Raw genomic sequence first — 15,428 nt, 5'->3', positions numbered from 1 at the left:
ATATTGCCATGGTCGATAAATATGCCCGATTTAGGTATGTTTTGGGGGTTGGGGTGGTCCCCCAAACACTCGGTTCGACAATTGGATATCAGATACATTTTCTTATCTTAAATACCTTTCATTTTAGTCCCATATTGTCGCGATTGGTCTATATATGTAAATTGTAGCTTTGGGGGTGGGGCGGTCCCCCTAGGTACCCCATCCGAAATTTGGATACCGAATTTTGTTTTTAGGTTACTATAAGAGAGCACACACAATTTCGCTGAATTCGCGCCACCCATCTCCGAGATCTGGCGTTTCTGAAAATTAGGGTAAGAGGGTGGGTCCGCCCCCCCCCCCCCCCCCCCCCCCCCTTTAGATATTCAAAAATGTAGTACCCTATTTTCACCACGGGATCGGTTCAGCCGTTTTTGAGCCTATAAGGAACACACAAACAAACAAACACAAATTGATTTTTATATACAAGAAGACTAGTTGGACAGGGCCCCCTCCGCTGCGCCTTCTTTCACTCTCTTACTATACCCACCACCATAGGATAGGAGTATACTAATCCGGTCATACCGTTTGTAACACCTCGAAATATTGATCGGCAACCCCATATCCTCATATTCTGGATCGTTTCCACACTCTGAGTCGATCTAGCCATGTCCGTCCATCCGTCTGTCGAAATCACAAAAGCGGTCAAACGCGTCACGCTAACCTCTTAAAATTTTGCAAAGATATTTCCAATTAATGTAGGTTGTTAGGGATTGTTAATTGGCCATATGGGATTCGATTTGGATATAGCCCTGATATAAACCGATCCCCCAATTTTACTTCTGGAGCCCTTAGAAGCCTCAATTTTCATCCAATTTGGCCGAAACTCGGAACAAAGACTTGAGTTATGACTTCCAACATCCATGCCAAGTATGATCCCAATCGGTCTATAAACAGATGTAGCCTCCATATAAACCGATCCCCCTAATATTACTTCTTGAACCCCTAGAAGCCTCAATTTTCATCCGATTTGAATTTGGAAACAAAGACTTGAGTTAAGACTTCCAACATCCATACCAAGTATGATCCTAATCGGTCTATAAACAGATATAGCCACCATATAAACCGATCCCCGGATTTGACTTCTTAAGCCCTTAGAAGCCTGAATTTTCATGCGATTTAGTTGAAATTTGGAACAAAGTCTTGAGTTATGACTTCCAACATCCATGTTAAGTATGATCCGAATCGTTCTATAAACAGATATAGCCCCCATATAAACCGATCCTGGGATTCGAATAAATGTGTCGTGCTGGAGGGTATTGGTGGGTGGGGAGGCCCCTCAGGCATCCAGGAATAAATTTTTATGCCAGATTTGTACTCTACTCTTAAATACATTTAATTTGAAACTCATACTGCCCAAAGCGGTAAAAGTGTACTGTTGGGAGGTGTTTTTGGGGGGTGGAGGACCCCCCGATACTTAGTGTGACATTTGTATGCCAAGTTCGTACTCTACTCTTAAATACCTTTCATTTGATATCCATATTGTCCCAATTGGTAAACACGTCCGTTCGGGTGGGTTTTAGGATGGGGCGTTCCCCCAGGTTATTTATTTGGTATACCAATTTCGTGTTTTCGGGGTACCATAAGGTGGCATACAAAATCTCACTTAAATCGGTACACCCATCTCCGAGATCGGGCGTTTTTGAAAATTGGGGTAAGGGGGAAGGTCCGCCTCCCCTTCGGATATCAAAAAATGTAGTTCCCTATTTGCACCGGGGGCTCAAACTCTACCCTCTGTGAAAATTTCATGAAAGTCGGTCGGCTGATATCGGCGGATGACCAAAACAACTCAATGTGGCAAAATTTCAACAAAATCGGATCTAAGAAACCCATTTTATGAGCCCAAGAAACCAAATCGGATTACATTGGGGCTATATACATACATACGATCTGGGACATACGTGGTCCCGATGCCGGATGCCGAGACAACAATTCTCTGATACAAATTTCCGCAAAATCGGGTATCGGATGATCGGTCTATATGAGGACTATCAATATACAGTCCCATATAGCCCTACTTCGAACTTAACATGCCAATGTAAAAAAATCTCCATGTGCAAATTTTCAATTCAATATCTTTTCACTGGGGATTGCAAATGGGTCATATCGGTTCAGATTTAGATATAGCTCCCATATAAACCGATCTCCCGAATTGACTTCTTTAGCCCTTACAAGCCTCAATTTTTGTCCCATTTGGCTTCCAACAACTTTGGCAAGTACGGTTCAAATCGGTCTATAACCTGATATAGCTCCCATATAAACCGATCTCCCGAATTGACTTCTTGAGCCCTTACAAGCCTCAATTTTTGTCCAACAACGGTGCCAAGTGCGGTCTAAATCGGTCTATAACCTGATATAGCTCCCATAAAAACCAATCTCGCGAATTGACTTCTTGAGCCCTTACAAGCCTCAATTTTTGTCCGATTTTAAATTGAGCATGTGGTGTTTTGTTATGACTTCCAACAACTGTGCCAAATCGGTCTATAACCTGATATAGCTCCCATATAAACCGATCTCCCGACTTGACTTTATGAATCCCTACAAGCCGCAATTTTTGTTAAGAAACTTCTTTTTTTTAGTTACAACTTTTCTAATTTGTCTTCCCATTTCGTTTCAGGTTATCACACCACAACGTCACGGTGATGTCTACATTTACAATATACCCCCACAGCAACAGCAACATCAGGCTCAATCACACAATTCACAGCACCTTCTGTCGGCAGCTTTTGCTCAACAAGAACTGCAACAGCAACAAATTTACCAAAATCTTCCTGGCCACTCTGTAAGTCACGAATTTGAGACCTACGATATACCCAAACCAGCCGTACCCATCAATTACGATATACCACGCTACATAAAACGCAATATGGCTCATTTACATGCTGCTGCCAAGAAAGCATGCTCCACACCCATACCAGATGAGAATTACGATGTGCCAAGACCTTTGAATTCATTGCTGCAACATCAGCATACATTAACCCCAAGCAGTTCAAATTCATCACTGCTCACAAATGATAGTCTCTCACTTTCATTCTCATCATCAAATCGTTCATCGCTGGCAAATATGCCGGATTATGATATACCACGTCGCAATCCATTGCCTGTGAGGGCAGTTTTGCAGCAACAGCAGCAGCAGCAGCAACAACAGCAGAGACCCTCATCGAGAGCATCTTCGGTGAATGGCAATTGTTCGACATATGATTTTCCCATACCCACAAATGGCCTGGACAAAAAAGGCGCAGGTCAAGCTGTAGTAGCAACCAAAGAATTACCGCTGGAACTGTCATCGGCTCTGGAAACACTGGCCAAATTGCAATCGGAGACGACAATGGCAATAACGAGGTAAGCGTTCATAAATTTTGTAAACACGTAAAAGTGTGCTAAGTTCGGCCGGGCCGAATCTTATACTCGTATACCCTCCACCATGGATCGCATTTCTCAAGTTCATTGAATTAGTTTATCAAATATACATGAGCTATATCGAGTAATTGATCGATATGGACCGAACTTGTCATGCCGTACAAGTCATAGAAAAATATAACCTGCAAAACTTAAGGCAAATTGCGCCCTCAAGAAGCTCAAAAAGTTAAATTGGGTGATCGGTTTATATGGCAGCTATATCAGATTATAAACCGATTTTGACCATATTTGGCACAGTTACTGGAAGTCACAACAAAACAACTCACACAAAATTTCGGCCAAATGGGATAGGAATAGCGCCCTCTAGAAGCCCAAGAAGTCAAGACCCAAGATGGGTTTATATGGCAGCTATATCAGGCTATGGACTGGTTTAGACCATACTTACCACAGTTGTTGCAAGTAATAATAAAACAACTCACACAAAATTTCGGCCAAATCGGATAAGAATAGCGCCCTCTAGAAGCCCAAGAAGTCAAGACCCAAGATCGGTTTATATGACAGCAATATCAAAACATGGACCGATTTGGTCCATTTATAATCCCAACCGACCTACACTTATGAGAAGTATTTGTGCGAAATTTCAAGCGCCTAACTTAACTCCTTCGAAAGTTGTCGTGCTTTCGACAGCTGGACGGACGGTCCAAATTTCGGTGACTGTCCCAAATTTCGGTGACATCGGACAATAAATGCGCCTTTTATGGGCCCAAAACCTTAAATCGAGAGATCGGTCTATATGGCAGCTATATTCAAATCTGAACCGATCTGGGTCAAATTGAAGAAGGATATCGAACGTCCTAACACAACTCACTGTCCCGAATTTCGGCGACATGGGACAATAAATGCGCCTTTTATGGGCCAAAATCCTTAAATCGAGAGATCGGTCTATATGGCAGCTATATCCAAATCTGGACCGATCTGTGCCAAATTGCAGAAGTCTATCGAGGGGCTTAACTTAACTCACTGTCCCAAATTTCGGTGACATCGGACAATAAATGCGCCTTTTATGGGTCCAAGGCCTTAAATCGAGAGATCGGTCTTAATGGCAGCTATATCCAAATCTGTACTGATCTGGGCCAAATTGAAAAGGGATGCCGAAGGGGCTAACACAACTCACTGTCTTCAATTTGGGCGAAATCTGACAATAAATGCGTCTTTTATGGGTCCAAGACCTTAAATAGAGAGATCGGTCTATATGGCGGCTATATACAAATCTGGACCGATCCGGGCCAAACAGAAGAAGGATCTCGAAGGGCCTAACTCTACTCACTGCTTTAGATTTCGGCGAAATCTGAAATCCTTAAATCGAGATATGGATCTATTTGTGCGTGGTGTTTTGTTATGACTTTCAATAACTGTGCTAGGTATGGCGCAAATCGGTTCATAATCTGGTATAGCTGTTATATAAACCGATTTTGGATCTTGACTTCTTGAGCCTCTAGAGGGCGCAATTCTTATCCGATTTGGCTGAAATTTTGCACGAGGTGTTTTATTATGACTTCCAATAACTGTGCTTAGTATGGCGGAAATCGGTACATAACCTGATTTAGCTGTCATATAAACCGATCTTGGATCTTGACTTCTTGAGCCTCTAGAGGGCGCAATTCTCATCCAATTTGACTGAAATTTCGCATGATGTGTTTTGTTATGACTTCCAATAACTGTGCAAAGTATGGCGCAAATCGGTACATAACCTGATATAGCTGTCATATAAACCGATCTGGGATCTTGACTTCTTGAGCCTCTAGAGGGCTCAATTTATATCCGATTTGACAGTAATTTTGGACGTGGTGTTTTGGTATCACTTCCAACAACTGTGTTAAATATGATTCAAATCGGTTCATAGTCTGGTATAGCTGTCATAGAAACCGATCTTGGATCTTGACTTCTTGAGCCGCTAGAGGGCGCAATTTTCATCCAAGTACGGCGCAAATCGGTACATAACCTGATATAGCTGCCATATAAACCCATCTGGGATCTTGATTTCTTGAGCCTCTAGAGGGCGCAATTCTCTGTTTTTATTGACATTTGTCTTAAATCTCTGGATGCCAAAGTGGGTGGGAAAAACATTAGCCGGAAGTCGATTCCACATACGAACGGTTCGGGCGAAATAAGAATTCGCCCTATGATACATTGTGCGGTCCGCTGGCCAATCAATTGCAAACGGGTGTAAGTTCCTATAATGTCTAGTATCCCTGACAAACAGTCTTACATCAGGAATAAGAAGACGAATATCAGACGAACACACACCATGAAAGTACCGACGATGTTCAAGGGAGGCAACAAAGTTGGATACCCTACTATCCCCAATCAACGCCATCGTTCTCCTCTGTACACGGTCCAGTAGCTACAGGGATGACTTTGAAGCTCCAGCCCTTACATGTGAGTTCTACTCCATTTGGGTCTTATGAAAGTGGTGTAGATGTTAAGAAGATCAGACGGAGTGAAGTAATTCCTTCACCGTTTAAGGAAGCCCAAGCACTTAAATGCTTCCTTCGACACTTCAAAGTTGCGACGATGTCCAAGGGAGGGAGGGGGGGTAGTAAAATAAGGCCTAAATACGCTTCGTTCTTCCTGTCTTCCTCTTTGTTAAATTTTGTCTAATTTTTCCATTTTTTCTCCTTTTCCTTTCTTTCAGACTTTTGGCTTTTGTCTCTCCCGAATGGCGTTGCCGCGAAAAGCTCGAGCCTGTTCTCATGGAAGTCAAACTGGCTGCAGTGCGGCTGCGCACTGCCCTACACGATCTGGCGGAGTTTGGCGAGGGAGCCTTGGGTAATGCCTCTAAATCGGAGGATCGTACCCTGGCCACAAAACTAAAACCCATTATACGAGCTCTACGAGATGCCAACAATTTGGTGCAAGATTCCTGTGAAGTCCTAGAGGCTAACGGAGGATGGTCTATGGATCTGTTGGTGCGTGATGATGATAAGAACACCTGCAAGTCACCCGATAGCCTGGATCGTCTCATAGCCTGTGCTCAAACCCTAACCGAAGATGTTCGCTCAACCACTTCGTTTATACAAGGTAATGCTTCCCTGCTCTTTAAGCGTCAGCTAAGCGAGGTCATCGAGGAGTCATCGGTGGCAGCAAATCAAACCACGTCGGTGCCACAAACTCCCACAGCGGAGGAGGAACGAACCACCGCTGTCTTGTTGGAAGATTATGATTATGTGTCGTTTGAGTCCAAAGATGCAGCGGCACGCAAAAATTCCTTACTGCGAGAGGCCATACCCGAGAATATGAAAAATAAATTCGATACAGTGCTAAAGGTGGCTGAGAACACAGTTCTGACCACCGCCAGCAACAACATGCCGGCCACACCCAATGGCAAAAAGGTGGTAGTGGAAATGAACGAAAAGGATAAAATGTTGGTGCGTTATTACGCAGTACAGATCACCACACACATGGGTAATTTGGGTCAAGCCATAGACTCTTTTCTGGAAACGGTGAAAAATAATCAGCCACCGAAATTCTTCATAGCCTATGGCAAGTTTGTGGTGGTCAGTGCCCATAACTTGGTGACCATAGGCGACATTGTGCATCGCAATGTGTCCAAAGCCGATTTAAAGGAGAAAATTCTTAGATGTTCCAACAATTTAGCTGAAGCTTTGAAAACCTGTGTTCTTAAGTCCAAACAAGCTGCAGCCTATTTCCCTAGTGTTACAGCGGTGCAGGAAATGGTGGATTCGGTGGTGGACATCAGCCACTTGGCTTGTGCTCTGAAGACAGTGATGTTGCATGCCCATCAATTGACAATGTAAGCATGAGGCAAAGGGGAAAAAAGTAAGAATGAAAGAGAACGAGAAAAAAGGCTTCAAAAGTCTTCCATACATATGAATTATAGAACTTTTTTAGGAAAAAAGCTTTTGGCAACGAACAAGTTAATGTTAAACCCCCACAATCCCTGCGAACAACTAAATCAAAAGCTGTTGCAAACAAGCTTGCAAGGCCCATTAACAATTCTAAGCTTTTGCCGGAATAGCTGGAAAAGGTTTGTAGATTTGTTTTACAGCTTAAGTTTAGTTAAAGCTTTCGGCTTGCAATGAATTTTCAGAGGCTTAACTAAAAGCTTACTCTAAACTTGATAGACGATTTTCTCAATCAAAGCATACAACAGAGATCCAGAGAATTCTTTTTTTGAAAGTAGAGAAAAGAAGCGAATAAAGCTTGAAAGTAGGTTTAAAGCCTACTAAAAGCTTTTTTTTGAGGCAAAGTTTGATTTCGATCGAGGTAGCCTTAAAAACAACAGTCCATTGTAATACCACGTCAGACCAAGGCCGGAGGTGGGAATTGAAGTCAAGATCCTTGCACAGGTTATCCCTGCTGGCTAACAACTAAGCCACCGGTCAGCTTACATGAAGCTTTTCTTTTCAGAAAAGTGTGTTTAGTTTATGCTTTTATTGCAAAGCTTTTACCTCTTTAAAGTTTGAAAAAGCTTTTTATCTTTTTTAGTTTATAATTTATTAGAATTAAGGAAGGTTGAACTAATTAATGTTCTTTCGAAATGATTCAAAAAGCACTTATAGAAGCGCTAACCCATCGAAGCTTTGACTTTTGGCATGCTAAATTGCTGTTTTAAGTAAAACAAAGTGAATTAAGAAAAACATTTCAAATTATAATTTTTTTAATATAATTTAAAAAAAGTTATATTAAAAAAATTATAATTTAAAAAAGTAAACGAAAATTAAGGCAAAAATAAATATTTTTCTCATGATGGAAAATTTATTTGATTCTTTTTTTTTTAAGATTTCTCAAACACACAAAATTTTATGTGTAAAAAAATTTTTTAAGTGGTAAAAAAAAAATATTTTAAAGCCTAAAAAAAATTTCTATCAAATAAAAATTAATTTTGAAAGATTTTGGAAAGAATTGAAATAAGAATTAAATATAACCAGTAAGGAAAGGGAAAAGTCGGAGCCGACTATATAATACCCTACACCTACCCTATAAAATTTTGCACAACGTGTTTCGTCATGATTCCAACAACTGTGCCAATTATGGTTCAAATCGGCCCTCAATCTGATATAGCTGTCATATACATATTATATATTATAATTTTTATTTTTATACCCTCCACCATAAGATGGGGGGTATACTAATTTCGTCATTCTGTTTGTAACTACTCGAAATATTCGTCTGAGACCCCATAAAGTATATATATTCTTGATCGTCGTGAAATTTTATGTCGATCTAGCCATGTCCGTCCGTCTGTCCGTCCGTCCGTCCGTCCGTCCGTCTGTCTGTCGAAAGCACGCTAACTTCCGAAGGAGTAAAGCTAGCCGCTCGAAATTTTGCACAAATACTTCTTATTAGTGTAGGTCGGTTGGTATTGTAAATGGGCCATATCGGTCCATGTTTTGATATAGCTGCCATATAAACCGATCTTGGGTCTTGACTTCTTGAGCCTCTAGAGTGCGCAATTCTTATCCGATTGGGATGAAATTTTGCACGACGTGTTTTGCTATTATATCCAACAACTGTGCCAAGTATTGTTCAAATCGGTCCATAACCTGATATAGCTGCCATATACACCGATCTGGGGTTTTGACTTCTTGAGCCTCTAGAGTGCGCAATTCTTATCCGATTGGAATGAAATTTTGCACGACGTGTTTTGTTACGACATCCAACAACTGTGCCAAGTATGGTTCAAATCGGTCCATAACCTTATATAGCTGTCAATAAACCGATCTTGGGTCTTGACTTCTTGAGCCTCTAGAGGGCGCAATTCTTATCCAATTTGAATGAATTTTGGCACGTTGTATTTTGTTATGATATCCAACAACTGTGCCAAATATGGTTCAAATCGGTTCATAACCTGATATAGCTGCCATATAAACCGATCTGGGATCTTGACTTCTTGAGCCTCTAGAGGTCGCAATTATTATCCGATTTGCCTGAAATTTTGTATGACGGATTCTCTCATGACCATTAACATACGTGTTTATTATGGTCTGAATCGGTATATAGCCCGATACAACTCCCATATAAATCGATCTCTCTATTTTACTTCTTGAGCCCACAAAGGGCGCAATTCTTATTCGAATTGGCTGATATTTTACACAGGTCTTCAACATATAATTTAATTGTGGTCCAAACCGGACCGGATCTTGATATCGCTCTAATAGCAGAGCAAATCTTTTCTTATATCCTTTTTTTGCCTAAGAAGAGATGCCGGGAAAAGAACACGACAAATGCGATCCATGGTGGAGGGTATATAAGATTCGGCCCGGCCGAACTTAGCACGCTTTTACTTGTTTATTTTATTTTATTTTTTTTTATTTAATTTTTTTTTATTTTTTTTTATTTTATTTTATTTTTTTATTTTATTTTTTTTTTATTTATTTTTATTTTATTTTATGTCATTTAATTTTGTTTTTATTTTATTTATATTTTTCTTGTTTCATTTTATTTTGTTTTTATTTTATTTTATTTTGTTTTTATTTTATTTTATTTTATTTTATTTTATTTTATTTTATTTTATTTTATTTTATTTTATTTTATTTTATTTTATTTTATTTTATTTTATTTTATTTTATTTTATTTTATTTTATTTTATTTTATTTTATTTTATTTTATTTTAGTTTTATTTTATTTTATTTTATTTTATTTTATTTTATTTTATTTTATTTTATTTTATTTTATTTTATTTTATTTTATTTTATTTTATTTTATTTTATTTTATTTTATTTTATTTTATTTTATTTTATTTTATTATATTATATTATTTTATTTTATTTTATTTTATTTTATTTTATTTTATTTTATTTTATTTTATATTATTTTATTTTATTTTATTTTATTTTATATTATTTTATTTTATTTTATTTTATTTTATTTTATTTTATTTTATTTTATTTTATTTTATTTTATTTTATTTTATTTTATTTTATTTTATTTTATTTTATTTTATTTTATTTTATTTTATTTTATTTTATTTTATTTTATTTTATTTTATTTTATTTTATTTTATTTATATTTTATTTTATTTTTTTTTTATTTTATTTTATTTTATTTTATTTTATATTTTATTTTATTTTATTTAATTTAATTTAATTTAATTTAATTTAATTTAATTTTATTTTATTTTATTTTATTTTATTTTATTTTATTTTATTTTATTTTATTTTTTATTATTTTTTTTATTTTATTTATATTTTATTTTATTTTATTTTATTTTATTTTACTTTACTTTATTTTATTTCATTTATTTTATTTCATTTATTTTATTTTATTTTATTTTATTTCATTTTATTTTATTTTATTTTATTTTATTTTATTTTATTTTATTTTATTTTATTTTATTTTATTTTATTTTATTTTATTTTATTTTATTTTATTTTATTTTATCTTATTTTATTTCATTTTATTTTATTTTATTTTATTTTATTTTGTTTCATTTATTTTATTTTATTTTATTTTATTTTATTTTATTTTACTTTATTTTATTTTATTTTATCTTATTTTATTTTATTTTTATTTTAATTTTTTTTATTTTATTTATATTTTATATTTTTTATTTGATTTTAATTTTTATTTTACTTGGCCAAAAGCTTAAACATTTTTAATATTTGAATATCATTTCTTTTAAAATGTTATCCTTGTTCATATTGTCCAATTCTCTTGGATCTCTGTTGAAAAATTGTTGAAAAAACAAACACACATTTACATATAACAGTCTGAAATCAGCGTATCGTTCCTTACAAAATATTACAAATCACACATATATAAATATAAAATATAACTTCTCAATAAAAAATATCAGAAAAAAATATCGATACTTTAAAAAAGAGTTTGGTTTCTTTCATAAGCTTTTCTGTTTCTTCCCATGCGTTTTGTGTAACACAAACAATTTGCAATAACAAGCTTAGAGGGCTAAACACATGCTATGATATCTAAAACTCTCTGAGACAAAGAGTTAGATAGTCTGGCTTATATCTGTTACTGCTTTATGCCAGATATCATTGTCATAACTGAACATTTTTGTATATATAATTTGAAATGTATTTATTTTGTATTTTTGTTTTTTCTTATTTTCATTATTTGTAAATAGTCCATTTATGTACCTTTGTCATTTGTCCCCAACTCCTGCTCCACCCGTTTTAAACCTTGCCCTTCCCCTTCCTATCCCTCATCATTTTAGTCAAATATCTTAAGCAATACTATCTAGATTTTAAGGCTTGACCATTTGCGCAAGGTAGACCTTCGAAGCCTTCGAAGCGAAACAATTAACAAAAGAAACCCCAAAGTACTTAGAGATATAATTTTATATAACACAACATGCATATGATCCAAATACGAATTATTTCTAAGTTCCCCCTCCAACTTGGTATACAAATAAAAAAAAAACCTTCAACTTTAGCCGCAAAAAATTCAACAACACAACAAAAAAAAGTCTTAAAGATTTTTTTCTTCTAATTAAAAAAAAAAAAAAAATATTTAAGATTATGTATTAGTTTTCATAAGTTATTTTGAAGTTTTATTTATACATATATACATACACACATATATACTTATTTAAGTATGTGTAAAAAACATATGTTATATATTTTACTTGTATATTGTATACATAATACTGCTACTACTACTACTACTATACTGAATAGTATATGCATACATTTATTTCATAAAATTTGCTAAAGTATCCCAAAAACTTATAAATATTGGATTTATTCAATACCAAGTAGCTATATACAGCATGCGAGACGACAGTTTGTAACAATGAATTATATTAAAAAAAAAAATAAATGTAGAGAAATATTATTAAACAAAAAAAAAGTTTAATGTTTTATTTTTGGTAAAATTAAAAAATAAAAGGTAAGTTAAGGGAAGTTGATGTCGGAAACACACCGACCGAACAGGCCGAACCTGTCTGAGGCTCTCAAAATTGCCGACTATGCCTTAAATTATCTGACCGGGTTTATTGGACATTTTATACTCACCACCATGGGATGAGGTGTATAAGGCGTAAAAAAGCGTTAAGTTCGGCCGGGCCGAACTTTGGATACCCACCACCTCGGGTATATATTTAAACCACCTTTCATTAAAATCCGGTGAAAATTGCATACCTTTTGTCCCATAGCAGCTATATCGAAATATGTTCCGATTTGGAACAAACACTAATAAGTACATGTCATTGTCATAACATAAGTCACTGTGTCAAATTTCAGTGAAATCGGATTATAAATGCGCTTTTTGTGGGGCCAAGACTTTAAATCGAGATATCGGTCTATATGGCACCTATATCCAAATCTGGACCGATCTGAGCCAATTTGATGAAGGATGTCCAAGGGCCAAACACAACTCACTGCCACAAATTTCAGCAAAATCGGATAATAAATGTGTCTTTTATGGCCCTAAGATCCTAAATCGGAGGATCGATCTACATGGCACCTATATCCATATCCGGACCGTTCAGGGCCAAAATGAAGAAAGATGTCGATAGGCCTAAGACAACTCACTGCCACAAATTTCAACAAAATCGGACAATAAACGCGCCTTTTATGGCCCCAAACCTAAAACCGAGAGATCGGTCTATATGGCACCTATATCCATATCCGCACCGATCAAGGCCAAAATGAAGAAATATGTCGATAGGGCTGAGACAACTCCCTGCCACAAATTTCAGCAAAACCGGAAAATAAATGTGGCTTTTATGGGCCTAAGACCCTAAATCGGAGGATCGGTCTATATGGCAGCTATATCTAAATCTGGACAAATCTATGCCATATTGCAGAAGTATGTCAAGGGGCTTAACTTAACACACTGTGTTAAATTTTGGCGACATCGGATAAAAAATGCGCGTTTTATAGGCCAAAAACCTTAAATCGAGAGATCGGTCTATATGGCAGCTATATCCCAATTTGAACCGATCAGGGCCAAAATGAAGAAAGATGTCGACAGGCCTAAGACAACTCACTATCCCAAATTTCAGCAAAATCGGTTAAAAAATGTGGCTTTTATGGGCCTAAGACCCTAAATTGGAGGATCAGTCTATATGGCACCTATATCTAAATCCGGACCGATCTGAGTCAAATTGACGAAGGATGTTCAAGGGCCAAACACAACTCACTGTTCCAAATTTCAGCAAAATCGAACAATAAATGTGGCTTTTATAGGCTCAAGACCCTAATTCGGAGGATCGGTCTATATGGCAGCTATATCCAAATCTTGACCGATCTGAGCCAAATTGACGAAGGATGTCAAAGGGCCTAACACAACTCACTGCAACAAATTTCAGCAAAACCGGATAATAAATGTGGCTTTTATGGGCCTAAGACCTTAAATCGAGAGATCGGTCTATAAGGCAGCTTTATCCCAATTTGAACCGATCAGGGCCAAAATGAAGAAAGATGTCGATAGGCCTAAGACAACTCACTGTCCCAAATTTCAGCAAAACCGGAAAAAATGTGGCATTTATAGGCCTAAGACCCTAAATTGGAGGATCAGTCTATATGGCACCTATATCCAAATCTGGACCGATCTGAGCCAAAATGATGAAAGATGTCGAAGGGCCTAAGACAACTCACTGTCCCAAATTTCAGCAAAACCGGAAAAAAAGTGGCATTTATAGGCCTAAGACCCTAAATTGGAGGATCAGTCTATATGGCACCTATATCCAAATCTGGACCGATCTGAGCCAAAATGATGAAAGATGTCGAAGGGCCTAAGACAACTCACTGCCACAAATTTCAGCAAAATCGGATAATAAATGTTGATTTTATGGGCTCCAGACCCTAAATCGGAGGATCGGTCTATATGGCAGCTATATCCAAATCTGGACCGATCTAGGCCAAATTGACGAAGGATGTCCAAGAGCCAAACACAACTCACTGTCCCAAATTATGGCAAAATCGGATAATAAATGTGGCTTTTATGGGCCTAAGACCCTAAATTGGAGGATCAGTCTATATGGCACCTATATCTAAATCCGGACCGATCTGAGTCAAATTGACGAAGGATGTCGAAGGGCCTAGCACAACTCACTGTTCCAAAATTTCAGCAGAATCGGATAATAAATGTGGTTTTTATGGGCCTAAGATCCTAAATTGGCCGATCGGTCTATATGGGGGCTATAGCCAGATATAGTCCGATATAGCCCATTTTCGAACTTAACCTGCTTATGGACAAAAAAAGAATCTGTGCAAAGTTTCAGCTCAATACTATTATTTTGAAAGACTGTAGCGTAATTTCAACAGGCAGACGGACGTACATGTCTAAATTGTCTTAGATTTTTGCGCTGATCAAGAATATATATACCTTATAGGGTCGGAAATGGATATTTCGATGTGTTGCAAACGGAATGACAAAATGAATATACCCCCATCATTCGGTGTTGGGTATAAAATTCAATTGTGTTTTTTGTCTTTTCCGTATGGACTCAAAAACGGCTAAACCGACTTTTCTTGAAATTTCCACAGATGGTGCATAATCATCCTGTGGTCAAAATAGGGTACTAAATTGTTTGATATCTGAACCCTCCACCTTACCCTCGGACTCACCCCCCTTACCATAATTTTCAAAAATGCCAGATCTCTGCGATGGGTCGATCGATTTAAGCGTCCTCTTGTGTGTCCTCTTATAGCATCCTAAAAACAAGATTTTTGTATCCGAATTTCGGATGGGGTACTTAGGGGGGCCGCCCCACCACAAAACCTACCAAATATATATAAAGACCAATTACGACAATGTGGGACTCAAATGAAAGGTATTTAAGATTAGAAAACTTATCTGATATCCAATTGCCGGACCTAGTGTTTGGGGGACCAACCCAACCCCCAAAACGCCCCTAAATCGGACATATTTACCGACCATGGCAATATGGGACTCATATGATAGGTATTGGCGAGAAGAACACGAATCTGACATCCCAATGTGGGTCCATTCCTTCGCCAAAACACCCCTAAATAGGACTTATTTACTGACCACGGCAATATGGGTCTCAAGCACGGGAGTAAAGCACGAATCTGATATCAATA

General features: G+C 36.9%; 1 protein-coding gene across 5 annotated transcripts in view; it reads left to right on the top strand.

Annotated features, from left to right (window-relative positions):
* Positions 1-7,538, top strand: part of LOC106095138 (breast cancer anti-estrogen resistance protein 1) — a 134,181-nt gene extending 126,643 nt beyond the window's left edge. For all 5 annotated transcript variants that reach the window (XM_059370791.1, XM_059370793.1, XM_059370794.1 and 2 more), the window contains exons 5-6: positions 2,654-3,378; positions 6,092-7,538. In XM_059370791.1, coding sequence (XP_059226774.1) covers positions 2,654-3,378; positions 6,092-7,214 — 1,848 coding nt within the window. In that variant the 3' untranslated portion in view covers positions 7,215-7,538. The remainder of the gene's footprint in view (positions 1-2,653; positions 3,379-6,091) is intronic.
* The last annotated feature ends 7,890 nt before the right edge of the window (positions 7,539-15,428 follow it).

Source organism: Stomoxys calcitrans, chromosome 1, assembly GCF_963082655.1.
Source record: "Stomoxys calcitrans chromosome 1, idStoCalc2.1, whole genome shotgun sequence".
Taxonomy (NCBI): domain Eukaryota; kingdom Metazoa; phylum Arthropoda; class Insecta; order Diptera; family Muscidae; genus Stomoxys; species Stomoxys calcitrans.
Note: the sequence above shows the minus strand (reverse complement) of the source record. Positions and strands in the feature narration are given on the sequence as shown.